Source organism: Pongo pygmaeus, chromosome 16 (assembly GCF_028885625.2).
Source record: "Pongo pygmaeus isolate AG05252 chromosome 16, NHGRI_mPonPyg2-v2.0_pri, whole genome shotgun sequence".
NCBI classification, from domain to species: Eukaryota; Metazoa; Chordata; class Mammalia; order Primates; family Hominidae; genus Pongo; species Pongo pygmaeus.
In genome coordinates this window covers 88,169,275-88,191,218 of record NC_072389.2, presented here as the reverse complement: position 1 = coordinate 88,191,218, position 21,944 = coordinate 88,169,275, and the positions used below count along the sequence as shown (strand labels likewise).

The following is a 21,944-nucleotide window of genomic DNA, read 5'->3' as shown; positions in this document are numbered from 1 at the left end:
ATGTATTTTCCTTTTTACAGGAACTTGTTCTCCAATTTCCCTTTGACCAGATTTTGTCTTGGGAAGTGTAATATAATATCATAATTTTCTGTTTATAATAAATTATAGATACCTTAATCCATTTGATACCCGAAAGGTCATACTAGACTTAAATAAATTGAGGTAATACATATATGATAAAAATAGAAATTGTGAACCTGCTGAGAATTTGCACTTTTCATATATGGTTGATGGGTTGTCATTATCACCTTTCTAGGCCTCAGTTTACTTATCTGAAAAAACAAGAATATTGGGCTAAGATGATTTCAAGACTTTCTTCAGATTCATTCACAGTGATTCATTCAGTCGTATAATAGGGTCGTACTTGTTGATTTCCTGATTTGTGAGCATTCTGCTAGTAAACCACAAGGTGTGAGGCTTGTCCCTTTCTTACAGTGATTTTCATAAGTAATTCAATGTTTTATGCTAATTTTAGTCTAAATCACACAAATTGGGGGAAGTTTATTGTGGAAGGAAAAGGAACGGGGAGAAAGTTGAATGGATAGAATAAGGGTAATTTATGTAGCCCTTACTTCTGACATTTTTGGATACTGTCAGCCAATAAATGAATGTTCCCCTGTATTAGACAAGGTCAGATTTAGAGATTGGCTATTGTCTGTTGTCAACAAGTTGATATGTGAATTTATGGGAAAGTAGTGGTGGAAATGAAAGCACCAGAGACTTTTTCCTTCCCATTTTCCTCTAAAATGTCAGTGAATAGGCCAAGTTGACAGCTGCGTGTGTCACAAAAGGTGGAAAATAAGCACATTCCAGAATTTGCAAGATGGTTCTATAAACTCTGCAGTGAGAAAGGATTAAGAAGTGTGACTAGAGGCTGAACCTAGGTCTTCTGCCTAAATCTATCCTGTTAATTGATGTTAATCTGGGAGAGTCTGCTCTGAAAAGCAGAAGCACATGGACTTGGATGGGTAGCATCAAGAATCTAAGTTCTTGTTTTAGATACATAGAACTGAGTCCTCAGCTTTATAGAATAGGGACAGGAGAGAAGAGACAATGAAAAGCCCTTTGTAATAGATTTACTTGTCTTTGTGTAACCGAGTATTAGAATTCTGTAATTAACATTAATCTACTGGGTAGCTTGGAGGGCAAAAGGGTGTGTGGCTCAGTAATTTCATACTTGACTGAGTTGTCATTCAGGAAGATAGGCAACGAATAGATTAGTAGTCTTGGAATATAAATCTGTCTGCAGGTCTCTTAGAATCTTGTTTGCAGTTATAGAGGAAATGAATTAAAATAGAATTCAAGAATGGAGAAGTGCTAGAAATTGTCAGTGTTTAAAAATTGTAACTAATAACAAAAACAAATAAAAGCACTAGCAGTAATGTGGAATGGGTTTATGTTAAGCAAATTTTGTGGTAACTACGGAATAAAAAAGAATGAAAAGGATAAGCAACAAGATTTTTGAAAGATTTATATACCCGTATGTGTACACATGTGTGAATATTTTATATAGTGGACTAGAAGAGCCTAGCCTAAGCAAATGGGCAAATGTCTTACTATAATTTATGATTTTGATAGAGGTTTTAGAGTGTTTATTTATAAAAATCTTTAAGTTTACCACTTTCAGAATTAAGAGCAGGATATTTATCTGACATGTCATTATAAAAGATAAAATAATGTGTAATACAGTCTGGGTAACACAAATCAACATTTAAAAAAAAAATCCTGGAAGAATAGAAACCACACTGGAAATGTAACTGATCAAAACAGTCGTACCAATAAATGATTATACCAATAAATGTATGAAATCCCCTACTAAGGAGATATTTTTTAGAAAGGAAATTTTATTAAAAAAATAAATCCATAAGTTTGCTACATAAAAGAGATAAACATAAAGCATAATGGACAGAGGCTAAATACCAAAGCTTTAGCTCAGATTATGTCAACCAAATGTGAATGAAAAGAGAGGTTTGGCAGTATTAACCATAAAATAGGATTTATGGTAAATGAATTATGGCATAAGGATCATTTTTGTATAGATAATTGACACATTTACTAGTGAAGAGATTAACTGTCAATTATCATAACAACAAAGTGCATGAGACAAAAATAGAACTATAAGTAGAACTCTGTAGGCACATGGTTTGGGGGAGATTTTCACAGGTTAGGAGACAGGAACATGAACCATATGAATAGAATAATTAAAGTCAGAATTTAAGTGTCAGTGGTGAAGGATATACAAAAGTTGGTCCTATATCAGGTGAAAAAATAATTCAAATTTAAAAGAAAGAAAATGTCACAGGTTTCATGTGTTCATCACTCAGTCATTATCTCCGGTTTTAACCATCTAAGAATAGACCCAAGTCGCCAATGTGGAGAGCAAAGCTTCAGCTGTATTATTGAGGCCCCAGGGAGCATCACTGCTAACAAATAGGGCTCCCTTCTAAAGTTAGGTTGGAGAATGCCAGGGAAGTCAGTCCACAGTGGTTGCCTCCTATTGTTTCCTTCCACGTGTAGATCTTGGACCTGCCTGTAGGTCCTGAATTGGGTTTGCAAATCTGTATGGCAGGTTGCAGCCTGCCTAGCAATACTGGGTGTTGATAAATGAAAAGCCGCAGAGATAAGGGTATCCTGACTTAACATCTGGTAGTAAGGCTCTGTGCACCGTTCTGGGTGTGCTGAAACACAGGAAGCCAGGAGAAGGCCTGACTCTTTTTAGGGATCCACAGAGTAGGCAGCAAGGCAGAGCCTGCTTTCTTTTTGAGGCGTACGAACTCTATCAGTGGATGTCAGCCTTTCACCTTGTCTTCATTTGTGGAGGAGTGATTAAAGAGTCACGTGCGAACAAAGATAGTTTTATTTCTTCTTTTCTAATCAGTATACCTTTTATTTCCTTTTCTTGTGTGATTACTTAGGTTGGGCTTTCAGTATGGTGTGGAAAAAAACTGGGGATATCCTTTTTTTTTTTTTTCCTGAGCAGGCATCTTTTAAGATGCTGGTACTTTGAAAATTCTAATCTCAAACCTTAAACTAGATTGTTCTCTAAAGAAAATGTATTTCTTAGGTCCTTTATCCAGACAATGCAGATGCTATATATAGGACCCTTAGTTGTTGATTGACTGTCTTCCTGTGACTGGAGACCACCGTGGTAAGTGGTTTCTCTGTGGGTTGATGTGAGTTAAGTCAGTGTGTGTATGTTTACCATTAATCTAGGATAATAAAAATCTTGTTTTGGCAGGTTGTGGCTCAAGAGTTTCTTTCATTTGTGAGCAACTATCACTTACAGCAGTGAGTAGCTGAAATAAAATTTTATTGTTGGCATAGTTGTGACAGGCAGCTGGAGCTTGCATTTTCTTGTCCCTAATTTTATCTTGTTTTACACGTGCAGAATTAAGAAAGAAAGCTATAGCATGTAGTACAATTCATATTAGTGTAGACCTGAACATGGGCTTTGGAGCCAGACTGCTTGGATTTAAATCCCCACCTCACTTCTTCCCTGTGTGATATCTCTGCTTCATTACCCTTTTCTGTAAAATGGGGAAATTTTGTAGGATAGTGGATTAAGTTTAGTAATACACGTTTAAAGAAATTTGCACAGTACCTGTCACAGAAATGTTCAAATATTAGCTATGCTAATCGTTGTTATTAAAAACATGAACATTTGGTCTTCTTTCAGAATTGAGCCCTTCGCCAGAATCTACAGTCAAAAAATTGGCATCAAAAAGGAAGTTCTTATGAAAACCTTGTGGGGAGATTACTATATAAATATGAAGGCTAAAAAGATCATGAAGGGTGATCAGGTAATGTGGTATATGTCCCTTTTGATTGTTGGTCATATTCTTGCCCTATGAAAACCTATACTGTAATATCTTTAATAAATGTAATTCAGCTTTAATTTATGCAGGTGAGTTCATGAGGGATTTTTTACTGTATTTAATTGGGAAAGGCTTACAAGTCTCATATACAGGTATTGTTCATACAGAATTCTTAGTCCTTTTAAGTATAGTGAGCAAAGAACTGCCTTTTCTTTTCTTTCTTTTCTTTTTTTTCAGAAGACCAAAAATCTTACATCTTGGGCACCTGAAGGCACACATTTTGTGCCGTGCATTTGTTTGTCTCTGTCACCATAAAGAGATGTCTCTTCTAGACATCCCTGTATGGTTCACACTGTCCTTCTAGTCTCAGCTGAGGCCTTATCTCACTGCATGCTGGTCATCATGCAGTATAGATCGGGAGAGGTGGGTGCTCCCTGAAACCCCTTCTACAGATAGAGGTGGTGTAGGAATGCTGTCATATACACACAAAGGATACTTTTCTTGGAGCTTTATGTTTTTAATGGAAAAACCAGGATTTCATAAATTTATTCTCATTGACAATCAGGTACATTGCTTTTGAGAAAGTACTCACAAGTATAAAGCCACAGCAAACAAAAAAATCGAAGCCAGCACTGCTAGTAGATGTTCATAATTTCTTTCATTCTTTTTATATAGGTATATACATCCCTCAGTTGAGATATGCTGTTTATACAATGTAGCTGCCCTTTTGCTTTTGTCATATCATGAACATCTTCCCTTGCCATTAAAAGCTTTTTTATAAACAATGTATTTTAAAGGGAGTGAATATAGCTAAGTGGGAAAGAGCATGCCTTGAGAGTTGACTCTGTGTTTGAATTTTGGCTCCACCACTTATTGGCTCTATGACTTTTATCTCAGTTATTTCTTCTGTAAAATTGAGATAATAGCACTTATCTCATAGGATAGTTATGATTATATGAAATAATTCAATAAGCACCCTGTTATTTTATTTTGTGAGAACACTATCATTTATGAATCATTCTCTTAAGATTGGACATAGTTTTTTTCCGAATGTTTTGATATTGTAGAGTTACAATAGACATCTTTGTGCATAAGTTTTATGTCTTCATTATGCTTTTTTTTAAAACTGAGCATTCTAAGCCAATGACTTTTAATTTCTTAATACTGTTGGCTGTAGTTCTTCAGAAAGGAGGTATCAGTTTATTAATATATCCCATCTCGTGTATGGGAGAGTATACCCCACAAGGTGCTCTTGCTATTAACTTTTTGCATAGTTTGGTAAGAGAAATGATGGGGTTTCTTGGGTTTTCAAAATTTTCCTATCCTTGTGAACGTTTAGAAATATGTTTAAGAATGCTTTATGTTTCTTCTAAGGTAATTTTAGACTGAAGTGCATGGAAAGAGCCCGCATATGCAGAGTGTTTTAGCTCTTGGCTTGTGTGCTGTGTGTATTTGTTTCATGGCAGCCATGGTAACATGACCCACGAATGGTCATATCACTTGTAAAGTCTGAGTCTATGGTTCCCAGAGGAAAGAACAGTGGATTATTATTGATTGTGGATTATTGGCTGTTTAGTGCATTCTTATAACTACTTTCATCTACTTTATTTTTGAATAAATATTTTCAAGTAGAAATGAAACCTATTGATAATAAAAGCATGTCAAGAAGGAATATATAAATGCCTATTAAATGTTCAGGAACTTAAGCCCGTATATTCTTTTGTACAGGCCAAAGGAAAGAAACCTTTATTTGTACAGTTGATCCTGGAAAATATATGGAGTTTGTATGATGCTGTTTTGAAAAAGTAAGACTCTTATAACATTGTTTACTTTTAGGCATCTTTAGGCAGTATGATTTGTCTCACTTTCCAGTTTGATGAGTCGTATTTCAGAAGCTGAGATGTTCTGAGAAAGTGAACAGAGCTTCTACAGATGAGCTGATTACAGGGCTTGGAAGAAATTTAAAGAAGTGTATGTAACCCAGCTAAAGGGTGATGTTGGAGGGACAGGATAGCAATATTTTATAGAGTGCTGAGGAGAAGAGATAAAAGGATAGAAAGAAACATTGGGTCTTTGTTTATGCAAACCAACGTTTAAAAAATAGTTATTAAAGTAGAAAAGGTGCTTGATAGCTAGGATCATTAATGGGGAAGTTGAGAAATAACTTTTCTGGTATAAGTTTCCTTTAGTAAATTTGCTTTCTAAGTTATTCCTGAGGTGGAATAATGACTTGTTAGCACTTATTTGTAAGACTGTTTTACCACTTGATATAGCTTGCTTGAGGAGATTGTGGAGAAGTACTTCCTGGGAAATCTTAAAGAAGGATTAACTTGAAAGTGTAACAGTAGAGGTTGAGGAGGCCCCTTCTGTGGTGGCAGGATTCCCTTCAATCATTTTTAGCTTTTTTGAAAAGGTAACACATTAGGGTAAAAATATGCCAAATAATGTTGGATTCCACTGCCTGTTTATATGTGCATATGACATTTCCCCTCTCCAATCTTGTGTTTACTATAGGGACAAAGACAAAATTGATAAAATAGTGACTTCTTTAGGATTAAAAATTGGAGCCCGGGAGGCACGACATTCAGACCCCAAAGTTCAGATCAACGCCATTTGCAATCAGTGGCTACCCATATCGCATGCTGTTCTTGGTATCCTTTATTCTGATGGTTTTTAATGAAATAGTTTTGATAAAGCAAGAAAAAACAATGCGTTATGACAACCAGGAAATTCTCTGGAAATAATATTCAATCCAAAATAAGTCTTCTCTGCTTATTTAGTGTTCTACCATGAAACTGTATTAAATACTTTAATAATTAATCCACTAATACTAATTTGTGTTAACATTACTAATAGTGAACTTCTTTAGGAAGACAATTCTTTTTTGTTTGTTTAGTAATCTGTAAAAATAAAAATGTTTACACTAAGATTCAAATATAAGTGGATGATTTAGATGTTTGTGTTAGATAACTGTTTCGTTTCAAGGTCACTGGTAGCCAACCTGCTAAGCTCTGTTCTCATTTGTTCCATGGGCCTCAGTGTTAAAAGTATCTGTCATGAGGATCCTTTCTGAGCTTTAAGGAGTTTGTGAACTCCCTGAAATTGTATGCATGTTTTGAGATATGTGCATAAAGCAGTGTTGCCTTATAGCACAGGCATTTTCTGTATGGACAGACTTTGTTACCTCAATATTTAGTGCATACAGTGAATCTTCACCTTGGTGGGAGGCACTGGCTCAAGGTTTTGAGTCCTTAACAACAGACTTCAGCTATGGTGTGTCAGAAACTTCCTAGTCCCCTTGATATTACAGCCGAGAGAGTGGAGAGACTGATGTGCACAGGATCACAAACTTTTGACTCTCTTCCACCAGAAACTCAAGCACTGAAAGCAGGTGAGGAAAGATGGACCTGTTGGAATATACCATGTCGTTGACTGTCCTCTATCCAGGCTGCTCTAGACCAGTTCGCTGAATGCTAGTTTGCTAAATGGCCAATTTGCCAAATGTCCACTTCCACAGATGAACAGTTTCACAGATGACCATTTCACCAGTTTTGCCTCCCACCCTCACCCCAAAGGTTTTCTTGTTACAGCCATTTTGCTCAGCCAGTAGGGTGAGACCAGCGACTTCCTGTACACATGCTCCTCATGAGAAAAGAAGCTCCCATTCTGGGCTTTGTAGGTTCCATGAAATTTGCCTCTATGTATTTTCTTATCTATAATTCTTTTCTTCCAGTTCTATTGGTTTTGTAACCCTGCCCCCAAACCACTACACTGTTATTCTTGGCATCCCTACTGACTTTTGGTTCATTAAATCTAATGGCCAGTTTTCAGTCTTCATAGGACTAGATCTGTCACTAGCATTTGACGCAGTTGATCACTCCTCCTTGAAACACTTTCTTCCCTTGACTTCTAGGCTTCCATTGCTTCCATTCCCTTGCTTCTGCTTTTCTTCGTGTCTCCCTGGCTGCTTATCCTTAATAATCTCTTTTTGTGATTCCTCCTCATCTCCCTGGCTTTTTAACTTTGGGGTGCCTCAAGCAAGGTTCAAGTCTTTGATCCTCATCTATTTTACCTGTAGTCCCTCTTTTGATAATTGCACCCAATCTCAAGACTTTAAATGACAGCTACATACTCATAATTCCCACAGTTATGTGTCTTCAGAGCATGTCTGTTTTCTGGACTCTGGACTGATATCTAGAACTCCCTCTACACTGTGTTGTCTAAGAAGCATCTCAACTGAACATATCCCAAACTGGGCTTTTTATCTTATCCCCAAGCCTGCTCACCTAGTCATTCCCATCTCTGTTAGGGGGACCTCAATCTTTTCATTTACTCAGTCCAAAAACCTTGGAGTCATCTATGGCCCTTATATTTATCTCACACTCCAACATCCAGTCCATCAGCAAATCGTGTTTATTCTTCCTTTGAAATACAGAATTCAACTATTTCCCATTGTTTTCACTTCCTGGCCAACATGGCGAAACCCCATCTCTACTAAAAATACAAAAATTAACTGGGCGTGGTGGTACACGCTTGTAGTCCCTGCTACTCAGGAGGCTGAGGCAGGAGAATCGCTTGAACCTGGGAGGCAGAGGTTGCAATGAGCCGAGATAACGCCACTGCACTCCAGCCTGGGCGACAGAATGAGACTCCATCTGAAAAAGCAAACAAACAAACAAACAGCAACAACAACAACAAAACAACTAGTATCCCTGCTTCTGCTCTTGATTCCTGTTAGTGTTTTCTCAACTATTGCAGACAAAACAGAGTGATCCTCTTAAGATATAAATCAGGGCATGTCATTTTGTTCCTCATTCAAAGCTTCCACTGGCAAGACTTCTGATACATGTTTGATTCTTACTTCCTGTGGTTTTCTTTTTTCTTGTTTATATTTTACTGTTGAATTCTTTGTATACAAATTATTTTAACAAGAGGTGATGGAATTGTTTTTAAAAAATTCATTAATCAATGTTTTTTTTATCTCCAGTATAGGTTAAGGAAAATGTTCATATGTTAATATGAAATTGCATTAAAATTTGTGTATTTAGGGAGAATTGGTATCTTAATAGTATTGAATCTTAATTTATTTTTAAGAATTTGTTAATATAATACAGTATTTTTGTCCATTTTATTTTCTAACTTGTTATTGTGGGGGATTGGGAAAGCTATTGATTTTTATATATCTTGTTAACAAGCTACCTTGTTGATTGTTGGCCTTTGGTAACATTCCTCAATTCTATTTTCTATACTTGATACAGTGAAAAATGTATTAGTGCTTATGGTAGGTGGTTAACCTCATTGCATAGCTTTAGCTTTCATATGAGATCCCTCACCCCGTCAAATTTGCTTGCTTTTCTTTCTTTATTTCTGCCAACTCTGTTTGCTCTTGCTCCGCTATTCTTTGCTAGCAATCTTACCCCTTTCTAATTAAAATTTTTATCATAGTTGGAAAAAGTTATAGACTTCAGGTGTATTTCGATGATGCCATGTTCTAAACATTTTAATTGTTTTCCAGAAAAATCTGTTTTTTTTTTTTAATAATGGGAAAAATAGTGACATTTTTACTTCCTATTTGTTTAGCTTTTATGAAATGTGGAAGTGAGGACACTGCTCCAGTTATTATATTTGTTTCCAAAATGTTTGCAGTTGATGCTAAGGCCTTGCCTCAGAATAAGCCAAGGTAAGGGAAAGGGGAAAGTTGAGCTGGGCTAGGAATATGGTGCATGTTTGGTGGGATGCAGTTGGGCTGTGGGTAGGGGGGGCACGGATAATGCTTTTCCTCGTCAACCCAGAATTCATATCAAGCCAACCCCCAGGGTAACATACAATTTGTACAGTAGTATATCCTTTTGTGATACCTCTGTAGGAGAAAGCTGTTGAAATCAGCTCTGGGATATTGAATTGAAGTGATGTAAGTTTGAAGAGTGGTGTTAGTAGTAGTAGCAACAGTTAACTTTTATTGAACATGTCAGGCGAGTTCTAATCTAAGCCTGCCTTGTCTCATCTAATTCTACCTCAGTAATTATGAATGTATGAGGATCTCTGCTTCCCTGCGTGTATTATGTGTGCACGGGTGTGGTGGGTGTAGGAGAGGGATATTTCTCAAGTTCCAGAGTCTTGGGGAATCTGTCTCTTCTGCATTTCCTGTTTTTTATGTGTGTTCCCCTCCTTCTGTCTCTGCTGCTTTCCCCACTAGTTTAGATTCTGATCATCTCTTGTGGATATTGTTGCAGCAACCTCCTAGCTGGTTCTCCTGCCCCATCTTTAGTTCCACTGATCCACTTGCCATTCTTTCTTTAGAGTGATGTTTATAAGACTCAGCTATGAAGATATGTTTCTTGCTCAAAAACCCTTAGTGATTTTCCCTGCCTTGAGCAGTTTTGATTCAAGTGTAAAGTTGGTGATGATTTCAGTGGTACTTAGGGAAACAAGTTTTAATTTAATTAGTTGTTATATTTATTTTAATGTGTATTTGTGTGTATTGCCTCTGTATGTCAAGTGATAAAGGCTTTACCATGATGAAATTTTAAAGTTTTATTGAGTTAAAAGTGTTTGTGCATTTAAATAAGTATTAAATAAATCATATGCGGATATAGCAGAGAACATGAAAATGATATGTGAGTGACTGAAGGTCAGATCATCAGCCTGTGAAATAAACTTGACCTGTCTTAGTGGCACTTCAGACCCACCGTGACCTGACCCCAAACCATGTTTTGACTAGATTTTTATTTCTGTTTCTCTAATATACTAGTGTCTGAACAAATGTCATATCTTTACTTGTGCTGTTTCTCCATCTGAGAAGGCTTCTTTTCCTCTGACAAAATTCTGTTTGTCCTTCAGGAGAAAGGTTATGTGTTGTTTTTTAGTACTTCCCTAGTGATTTGGACATAGATGTATTCAATAATTTTTGCCCTGGGGATAAGTAAAGGAATAGATGGGTGATTAGATGAAGAATGAATGAGTGAATATCCGAATGGGGGAATAACAGGTCAGTGAGTGGGTGAATGAGTGGCTAACTGAGTAAGTAAATGAGTGAATAATGGAACGAATGAATGTCTAATTATGTATCTAGGCTACTCCCAGATAATATTTCAGTGCTACATGTAGTAACAATTTCTTATAGTAACAATTTTAGGATATTGGATGTTTTTTGGCCATTGGGAGTATCTGAGAGATTCTGGTAGAATCATAGGGAATATCAGAGAATTGGAAAACTTGCTGTTAAGATTTGAAATACATGTATTTATATCATTTAAAATTCCTGGCTCTACCCATCCTTCATTTCTTGCTGATGAATAATAGTATTATTATGCCTCTACTATTAATTACATTTTCTTTAAGCATTTTTCTTAATAATTCATCATATGGTTTTCGAATTTTAGTATATTTCTGATAGTGCAATCCATTCTATTCCATGAAGTTTTTTTACTGATTTTATTTTTGTCATTGGTTTTTAACCAGTATATCAGGTTCAACAATTGTTATGTAATAATATAGTGTTTTCAGGTATACCTGGGCAAGGTCATCACCATTACTTTGTTCTTTTCCATCTTCTAGCTGATTTTTTTTTTCATTTAAGTTTTATTTTTTAAATTTGGGAAAATGTACCATTGGAAGTTGGTTTGATAGCATTTTCATCTCCATTGTATTAGACATACAAGCCAGGAATAGCAGAGTATTATTTCCCTTTAGTATAGAGTACAATGTATTAGTGATATGTGCCAGGGAGAAAAGTAAGGCAGGAAACGGGATTCGGCACCCACAAAGCCTAAAAAATTTTTTCCCTGACTTAATGAAGACACTGACCTTTACTCACTGCTCAACAATGCCGCTGTGGTTGTAAGTGAAGTGTGGGACTGTTATAGGACTTTCTCCTTTGTTCTTGTGTTCTTGCCTCTTTTCTTTGCTTCTTCAAATTCACCTTCCAACCTGACATTTGAATCTTCGATCAACATTCTCACCTCTGGTCTCCTTCATCTCAGTATTAGTAACTATTGCCCTTTCAAGAAGTAACATCCATAGTTAGTTGAACTATAGCCTGAATAACTTAATACTCATAGCTGTTTCCTCACTAGTAGGGCCCCATTTTCTTGTAATTAAATTTCTTTGTTCTCAGCAAATGCTGGATACACAGTGGGTACTTTTTACACATCCTTGCTGATTACTATCTGCTTTGTTCCCCTCCACCATCATTCCCAGTGCCCACAGCAGTGCATGGCACACAGTAGTTGTTAACTGGATGGATGGATAGATACATAGACAGACAGCAAGCATCTATACAGTTGATGCTTACTTAATGACTGTACATGCTGATTATTCCAGATCACTTCATGAACTTAGGCAGATGAGGATTTAATCTGCAAGATGAACAAATACACTTCTTTTTTCACTAAAACTAAAGTGAAATCACATTTACATAAGATGACAGTTTTATCTTTAATTCCTCTTGAAGGAAAGACATAACCTGGTGATAATGAGCATAGACTTTAGAGCGATACAGATCTGGATTTGAATTATGGCTCCTCCATTTAATATCTGTGTGACTTTGGGTCGAGTTACTTAAGTTTTCAAAGTCTCCCTTATATGTAAAATAGGAATATGATATCTACTTCATTTAATTGTTTTGATAAATTATGTGCTATAATATATGTAAAGTGATTGACAGTCTCTGGATCATCGTGATAAACCTGTTGGAAGAGACCATTTCTCTTTAGATGCTAGCAGGTACCTCTGGTATTTTTTCCTTCCTACTCTAATAATAAAAATGTGTTCTGCATTAATATTTTAATTCACACTTTTCAGATATTCATATGAGTTTTTAGCAAAAGTCTAGAAACAAGGAAAGTTGTCAAAGGATTGGTTGAAGGAGCAGCTAGAGTGTTCAGCCTGGGGAAAAGAAGGGAGGTGGGGAAGGCATGAATGCTGGTGATTCAAAGGAAAGGGGAGGGAAGTAGGTTTGTTAGATGTTGCTCCGGAGGAGAGAACTGTGGCCATGGCTAGAAATTGTGAGGAAGCAGAGTTCATTCTGTATTTGAAAGTCCTGACATTTAGAGCTTCCTATAATGAGGAGCTTGTCTCTTGCAGTGGTAGTGTGGCCCCCTAGTGCCAGCAATTTTGATTGCCTAACGAGACACCTGACCAATCCAGGCTCAAGGATTGTTTCTCATATTTTTGTATTCTATTGCACAGCCCAGTGACCTGCAGCAGAGTGGGTGTGAGTGGAAGGGCCTACTCTTGGAACTAAACTCATTGATTTTGAGGGACAGGTGCTAAGGAAGGCAGAAGTAGTGTCTAGTCCTGGATTCTAGGACTAGAGAAGTCTTGTCTAGCAGGCAGATATCTGAAGAATATAGCAGTGGACAGTCAATGATTTAAGCAGTGCCCTTCCAGGTTAGCTTACATGAAATAGAAAGGTAGAAGGAGTTAAACCACTTTGCATCAGGAGCCCTAAGGGTCTGTGGCCATGTGGAAGACAAGTAGGCAAAATGGCTACCTGCATGGCTTCCAGTGCTTACAGAGAGAGGAGGGGAATATGGTATGGCAAGGTGGGGATGAAGGTTATCAGTTAGGTGTGAAGTCTGAGATTGGGAAATAAAGCAGGAATCGTAATATTAAAGGTGATGGACAACACAGAAGAGAGGCACAAAGTGTTGGGACCAGGAAGAGTTGTCCAGCTTCCACAGCTGGAGCATAAAGTTAGGACCAGAGGACTAGCCTGAGTGCTTTGATGCTCATTTCCCGGAGTACAGGGCGAAAGATGCTGTTATTCTATCAGCCTTAGGACAGGGTTTGGTCTTGTTCATGTGTTGGGGTTGAGCATACAAATAGGTTCATAAGGACCCCTACATGGGAAGGGAGCCGAGTCCTAGGAAACAGTCTACCTGCCTGGTTTCTACCTTCCAAACCCAAACTCCCAAACAGAATTTGTATTTGACTTAGTGCTCCCCTTTTGTCAACACCTTTTTAGTATTAAAACTCTAAATACCTTCTCTGTGTCCTGACAGACATGAGGGTAGTTCTTTAGGAAAAAGAACTTAATTACCTCCCCCACCCCTTCTCATTCTCACCTCCAGGGAAAACCACACATACGCACCCACGCACTGCCTTTTCTGTGATGGTACTTCTTAGGTCTAACACAGTGGCTGATATTTCAGTTTGACCTTCTATTCCTGGTGAATTGCCAGTACTCATCCTGACCTTGAACCCTTCCTCTTGAACCCCAGTTATTGAGGCCTTATGCTTGTTTCCCTGCCAGGGTTGTTCCAAACCCTAATATCTGTCACTCTTTCCCTTCCTTCTTGCTGTTCTTTGCCGTTTCCAGAAGGAATATAGGTATCTGAGAAAGGTTCCATACTATAGTACATTGCTCCAGATGGGGGCTTGGGCTCTTCCATGTCAGTTCATAAGTTCAGAATAGTTGGGACACAGCATTATTAGAGAGAGGCTGATAGGCCCTCTCCTATTGCTAAAGACAGGGAGAGGACTTGGAGAAAACTGCCTGGAATGGAGCTGAGACCAATCTTCATCTTACCCAGCCACGTCAATACTTGCTGTTTCCCTACTTGGATAAACTGAGAGATGACAACATATTTGTGATATCCTGTAGGCCTCTCACTCAGGAAGAAATTGCTCAGAGACGTGAGCGTGCAAGACAAAGGCATGCAGAGAAGCTTGCAGCAGCTCAGGGACAGGCACCCTTGGAGCCCACCCAAGATGGGAGTGCCCTTGAAACATGTCCAAAAGGAGAGGAGCCAAGAGGTATAGCTTTCCTAAGTAGGCTCTGTTGCAAAGTGTTTGCCTTTTTGCTTAACTTGGGACACTCATCCTTTAGTTCTTGAGCTTTTTAAGCTTTAATCATAGTTTTTATCAATATTCTTTCCATTCTTGGTGTTTTGTTTTGTTTTCTTTTTTTTTCTGAAACTTGACCAAAGATATCATATTCACTCCTCCTTCTGTGTTTCCAGACAGTTCTTGAATTAAGAGGGCATTCTTGGCACTAATTATCTTTTTGTTTCTGTCAGGTGATGAGCAACAGGTGGAAAGTATGACCCCTAAACCTGTGCTCCAGGAAGAAAACAACCAAGAGTCTTTTATTGCATTTGCTCGGGTGTTCAGTGGTGTGGCTCGAAGAGGAAAGAAAATTTTTGTCTTGGGGCCCAAATACAGTCCTCTTGAGTTTTTACGAAGGGTAAGGATTGAAAGTAAAATATTTATATATTGTTTCTCGAGGGTCTGATATCTTTTCACATTTTGTTGGGACTGGTGATTATCTTATTGGTAGATTTAGCTTGTCTCTGGAAAGGCACAGTTGAGTGACTGTGTATCTCCTTTTGTGTTGCTTTGATAACGTTTGTCATATATGTCTCAATTAGTAGCATTTAGGAAACCAAATCAATACGTGGGCCAAATTTTCAGGCCTTATTTAATTATAAGGCTTTTCTCTTCTAGGCAAGAGTCACCTTGTGGTTAGAGAAAAGAACTGATAAGAGCAGATGTCATGCTGGAGCCAGGGCAATGGCTGATCTTTGAGAAATAGGAAGATCCAAAAACTAGCTGGCTCAGGCCAAAGGTGTGGGCAGTGAGCAGGGGATAGGCAGGAGTTGCATGGCACACAGACCCTGAGTCTGGACAGGAGGCTCTGTAAGTAGGTGAACAGGCAGCAGCTAAACATGCCTGAGCCAAGGGGCAAAACAGAGATCACAGGCTAGAGATGTCTCAGAACATTTTTGGAAGTGAGCAAGATATATACATTGTAATTATATCATAATTACATAATAGAAGTCATAGGATGAAGACAGTGCCAGAGGTCCAAGTAGCCAGTCTGGATCAGCACAAAGCAGTAAGCCAGGAAATTGTCAGCTGGCACCGTGGAGCGTCATGAGCACAAAAACACATGCTCCTCTCTGTGCAGGAAGCAGCCTGTCTGTAGATAAACCAGGGAAGCTGTGGTACTTGGCTACAAGTGAGAGAGAAGGAGGCAGCAGTTGAAGTAAGTCTCTGCCATCAGTTTTTCTTTGCCTTGAATGCTTATTCCATGAGTTTTAGCAGTTTAATCCTTGGAGAGTGCAGTGCTGCGTGGCAGTGAAGCAGTCCTTGTTGAGCTATGGCATGTTCTAATTTAGCAAGAAAGATCACAGCACTTGGTGTGTATAGGGTTATATTTTATGGGAGTCTGAAAGTGATATAATATATATGAAAACTCATCTATGATTATCTTGGCTTGGATATAATTGATAGTTTGCTGTTTATCAGTAAGGGTCAAGTATCAGTTAATTTTTTTCTTTTTTGTGAAGGTAGATGAGCAAGAAATTGTTATTTAGTGAAACACTGATTTATTTGGCATTACAGATTCCATGAACAATCCAGTTTATCTCTGCATAATGTGTCTTTGCTACAGGTTGAAATCAGTTGCTTATGTGTCTCATGTCTTAAGCAGGAATGATACAATACATTGACAGCTCAAATGGCTTCTTATTTCAGTAATCAGAGCAACATAAAACCTAATTCCAACTGCTTAAAAAAACACCTGAAATATTTCGGACCTACCTTCAAAGTAACCCCTACCCAGAATTTGTGTTCATCCTTTGTGTTAGTTTTCTGTTACTGCATATTACAGATTACAACAAATGTAGCAGCTTGAAACATTACACATTTTGTCATCTCACAGTTTCTGTGGGTTAGAAAACCAGACATGGCTTAGCCGCATCTTCTCCTTAGCGTCTCACAAAGCCACAATCAGAATGTTGGCCAGGGTGCGTTCTCATCTGGAGGACCGACTGATGAAGAACCTGCTTCCAAGCTCACTAAAGGTTGTTGACAGAATTCATATATTTGCACCTGTAGTACTAAGAGTCCCAGATTTTTTCTGGCCTTTGGCTGCCCTCAGCTGCTGGAGGCCACCTACAGTTTCTTGTCATATGGACCTTCCTAACTTGGAGGCTTACTTCATCAAGCCATATAAGAGAGTCAAAGGAGTCTCCTAGCAAGACAGAGACCTGTATGATGGTATAGAATCACAGTGTGACATCTCATCACTTTTGCCATATTCTGTTTGTTAGAAGCAGCAAGTCACAGGTCCCACTCACACTCGGGAAGGAGGTTTCTAAACAAAGATGTGAACACTGGGAAGCAGGCATCATGAGAGGGGGCACGTTTAGTCTGTCTGCCACATCCTTCTCTTGCTTTTCTTTATAGTTTTACAACCTGTGTACGTATTTCTAAAGAATGTTGTCACATTATATGTTTTTGAAACTTTGTATAAATGGAATTTCATTGTAGTTATTCTACAACTTGCCTTTTTTTTTTTTTTTAACTTTGTGAGATTAATCTATGTTAATGTCTACTCCCGTAGCTCATTTATTGTTCAGTGTGACATAGGATTCCTTTACTTAAATGTACATTTTATTTATACAGTTTTTTGGTCACTATATATTTGCTGTTTTCGTTTTTTTTTTTTTTTCAAATCTAAGCAATGCTACCTTGATTATTTTTGTATATATCTCCTTATGCACTTTTACAAGAAATTCTAGGGAATATACCTATAGTGGAGTTGCCTTGGTAATCTCTTGCTTAACAAGTTAATTCCAATTTATTGTCCAAAGTAGTTGTGATTTACACTCCCAATAGGAGTGTTTAACAGTTACAGTTGTTCCACATGCTCACCAAATTTTGGTTTTGTTAGGCTTTTGATTTGTGCCAGTCTGATGGGTATGATATGGTATTTTGCAGTTTTAGTTTACATTTTCTTTATTACTCTTTTAATGTGTTTATTGGTCAGTCTTGTGTTCTTGTGTGAAGATATTAATAGTTCTTGGAGTCATTTCCCTGTTTTTCTATTATGGTACTTTATTGTTTTAAATACTGCTTTTCAGATGTCCTTTGTATATTCTGGATACTAATTCCTTGTCAGTTTTGAATTTTGCAAATTTCTTCTCCAGTGTAGAACTTGTTTTTACTTTCCATTTGGTACCTTTTAATAGGCAGAAGTTATTAATGTAAATGTACTCGAATTATCATTATTTTATGGATTTTGCTTTTCGTATCTTCAGAAAATTGAAACCAAGTCTATATTGAAGTCACAAAACTTATGTTTTCTTCTAAAGTTTAATATTTTACCTTTCATGTTTAAATATTTAATTCAGTGTTTGCGAAGAAGGCATCCAGGTTCATTTTTTCCTCATTTAAATGTCCAGCTGTTCCAACATTATTGAATAGTCCATCTTTATCCGCTAATTTGCTTTGTCCACTCTGTCAGAAATCAGATTATTACCTATGTACATAGATCTGTTTCTGGACTAATTTTATTTTTTCTGGTTGTCTCTGTCTCTATTCAGTGCTGTCTTCATTTTTCAATGTTTTAACATCAAAAAGACCAAATCCCTTTACCGTGTTTTTCTTTGTTAGTGTCTTATTTGTTCGTATTTGCTCCTATATATCAAGTTTATGGTCAGCTTGTCAGCTTCTATGAAAAGCCCTGTTGAGGCTTCGATTGGAATTACTTTGTGTCCATACACCTATTTGGCATGAATCAACATTTTATAATACAGCATCTTTCCATCCATGAATGTATTAGGTTTATTTATCTATTTATTTAGGTCATTTTAAATGTTTTTCATGAAGTTTTATAGTTTTATTTATAAAGCGTTTTGATCACTTTTGTTAGATTTTGTTGCTATTCTAAAAATCGTTTTAAATATACATATTTTCTATTTATTGCTATTTATTCTATTTATACATTTTCTATTCCTAATTATAGAAGTGTAATTAACTTTTGTATATTGATCTTGCATTTTTGCCACCTTGCTAAGCTGTCTTACTAATTATAATTTATCTGTAGCTTGTTTTAAGTGGATGGTCATATTGTGTAGATAATTCCATTTCTTTCTATTCAGTTCTTAAAATTTTTCTATCTCTCCAGCCCATCGTTAGAGCTACTTTGAGAGTTGTCATTGTATCAGAACACATTTAGATGTAACATGTGCCTGAAAGGTCATCATTTTCATGAAGTTTCTAGAGTCTACCCTAGCACAGGGGCCTCTCCATCCTCTGAACCTTTATGAATTTACTTGCCTATACTACCTTTTTGTTGGTCACCCTATGCTTGTGATGTTAATCATCTTTGTTTATGTTGTATCTCAGCCATTTTTTCTCTTCATAGCATTAGGGCAGCACCCCAGGCCTAAGAGCACCAAAGATAGGTTGGTTGGTTAATTGAAATGCTTTCTGGATACTTGCATTTATATGGTGGATATATTTCTGAAGACTTCACACAATGCAAAATTTGAATCATTTGAGACAATATTTCCATAAGAATAAATATGATGTATGGGGAGCTAATAAATCTAATGTACTTGTACTTGTATATTTTTGCTGTAAATGTACTCTGTCCTCTCATTAGTGTTCCTAATATATCACAGCCTGCTCTTCCATATGAACAATATAGCATATAATAGCAGTTTGGCCTTTTTTTTTTTTTGGCATTTTTATCATATCTAACTACTCTTCCAAAGTTATTTTTATGTGTTACTTGGCACTAGCACCAGCCCTTGTTGAATACTTGAAGAACATTATAATAAGAGTAAAACAACTTTAAAGGGTAATAGTAATAATGGGTGTTCAAATAATAGCACAGTAGTCAACAGAACTGGTGTATGACATGGTTCACGTAAATAACCAGAGGCTGTGGGGATCAGCTAAAGTGACAATACCAGGTCACAACAGAATTTATGTTACTTAGCCATAAAGCTTATGATTAAATGAGAATCTAGACAATTTTTTAGTATTTGAGCAGTTTCAGTATTTCAAATTTTATTCATAAAGTGAGACATATTTTATCACACCATTTCAAATGTTCATATTTCAGGTTTACATGAAATGGTGCTATACCATATCTTACTGATGAATAGAAATAACTTTACAAATATCAATTAATGCTTCCAAATGCCTCCTAACTTGTCTTCAATCATTTTTCTTTGCCCAGGTACCATTAGGCTTCTCAGCTCCACCAGATGGCCTCCCCCAAGTCCCCCACATGGCATACTGTGCTCTGGAAAACCTGTATCTTCTGATGGGAAGAGAACTGGAATATCTAGAGGAGGTACCTCCAGGAAATGTGCTAGGTAGGGTGATGCTGTTTATTATATCCTTACTCCATTCTAGGAGATTATCTAACATGTCACTGACAATGTAGTGAAATTTTTGAAGGGAATAACTTTATTCTTTAGTTTGATAATTTTTTTTTCTGGTATCTTTAACTTAGTACATTTGAGTAACTAACATGGAGATCAGTTTCTTGCTGTAAATTATAGTAGCTCTGTTTTAAAAATGTATTGCTTAAGTAATTTGTAAATGCTCTAGCCTAAGCTGGAGTTCCATTTATTTCAAAGTGAGAGGGGAAATTCCTGTTCACATAAAGTCAATCTAGATGACTAAGGCATTTCTGGTTCTACAGATTAGATTCTAAATTGTCGGAAACTATTCTGATGTAAAGGTCTATTTAAACTCATTGCTTTTTTTCCAATGCTTTTATCCTTTGAATATTGCTTTGCTAAGATTAGTTGATTGTCAGTTTATATCTGTAAATATTACTCTTCATTTCCTTAATGTTATCACTTGTTTGACTTCTGCCCCCCATGTGCAGAATTCACTTTTTGAGTTTCTTAGTGCAACCCTAAAGACTCAGATTAAGAAATTTCTCTTGGATTCAGAGTATATTATAGAATACTGTATCCCATTGTACTGTTAGATTCTATCTAAACCGTTAGGGTCATTGTCAGCTATAGAGCTATTTATTGAGTGATTGCTTGGTTTGGGAATTCTCCGCTTTTTAGAAAAAGGTTTAAGTTTTTTAAAAAAGGTCTAGTCTGTTGGTCCAGAATAGCTAATGGTTTGTCTGGATTTTATAAACTTGAATCCCAAAAATTTGCCAAAGCATGTTGCTGTTCACCTACAGAGATATATTCTTTTCTTTATTTAATTTTTTGGCATGAAATTTATAGAATGCTTAGCTTCTCATCAGTGTTACCTGTTATCTTCCATCCCTTTGGAAAATGCCATTTAACCTTAGCAATTGATACACCTTATTAAGCTGCCACAGCCAACTTTATCAGAAAGGACATTGGAAGAATGGAAAACAACCTACTTTTGTTCATAAGCCTTCCTTGAGATTACTGTATTGCTCAAATTAAATGGAACATGAGGTATAAGATCTCCAGCATGATGCTCAAGGGAAGGAAAAGGTATTCTGCTGAGTGAATGGTTTTTATACGATCTTCTCTAATTAAGGCCTCGTGTTTGTGTTCTTTCCCTAGTAGAGGATGAGAATGTGGCATGCATTAATTTCTGGTTTTCTTTTTTCTTTCTGTTGCTGAATTTCTAGATGCTTTCCAGGATTGAGGTTAAGTGGTGTATAAGGAGAGATACCAGTTCTCTCTCTTCTGCTTTCCAAGGCAGCCTTGGCTCTGCCATATGGTACGGGGAAACAAACCTACTATAAGCTAAAATTTTTCATTTATTCTTGGAGAAGAGATATACCTTGATGTCTTTTACTGACCTTTTAAGAAAGTGAGATGGTAGCACAACATGGGGTAAGGATGAAGGTGACTAAATCTTTGTTTACCAAATTTACTTAGATAAGACTAAGCCTGATGGACAACCAACCACTTTGGGACAAAATGGATTGAAGAGGAAAAGCCAGATTTATTTCCTATAAGAGTTAGGATTGTATTTAGCTGCAAGTAACCAGAAAACCAACTGCATAGTCTTAAACTTCACTCAGTAGAAAGCCCAAGGGTGGACAGTCCAGGGCTGGTGTCATGACTCTTCGGTGTCATCAGGGAGCCACTGGCTCAGCATGTGGCTTTTGTCCCCATAGAAGCAAGATGGCCTTATATCTCTGAGAAGCATACCCACATTCCTCGCAGGAAGAGAGCACAAGGGTCAAGACCTTCTAACAGGATTAATGTTTTTATTTGGAAAGAAATGCCTCTCTAGTGACGTCTGTATATATTCTCATTTTTGTAATTTTGTCGTATGTCTACTCCTAGCTGCCGGGGAGGCCTGGGATTGAGTGTTTTACTCTTCCAGCCTCTGTAGTTAAGGCAAAAGATATTGGGGTTGTGAATGGCTTTT

General features: G+C 37.1%; 1 protein-coding gene across 5 annotated transcripts in view; it reads left to right on the top strand.

The window, feature by feature from the left end:
• Nucleotides 1-21,944, top strand: part of EFL1 (elongation factor like GTPase 1) — a 131,878-nt gene that overhangs the window by 28,133 nt on the left and 81,801 nt on the right. For 4 of the 5 annotated variants that reach the window (XM_054451673.2, XM_063652823.1, XM_054451674.2 and 1 more), the window contains 8 exons: nt 3,677-3,800; nt 5,544-5,620; nt 6,330-6,466; nt 7,084-7,206; nt 9,396-9,495; nt 14,422-14,573; nt 14,837-15,003; nt 19,795-19,933. In XM_054451673.2, the coding sequence (XP_054307648.1) occupies nt 3,677-3,800; nt 5,544-5,620; nt 6,330-6,466; nt 7,084-7,206; nt 9,396-9,495; nt 14,422-14,573; nt 14,837-15,003; nt 19,795-19,933 (1,019 nt within the window). Of the gene's footprint in view, nt 1-3,022; nt 3,149-3,238; nt 3,289-3,676; nt 3,801-5,543; nt 5,621-6,329; nt 6,467-7,083; nt 7,207-9,395; nt 9,496-14,421; nt 14,574-14,836; nt 15,004-19,794; nt 19,934-21,944 lie in introns of those variants that run through there. The other variant, XM_054451676.2, reaches the window with a different exon arrangement.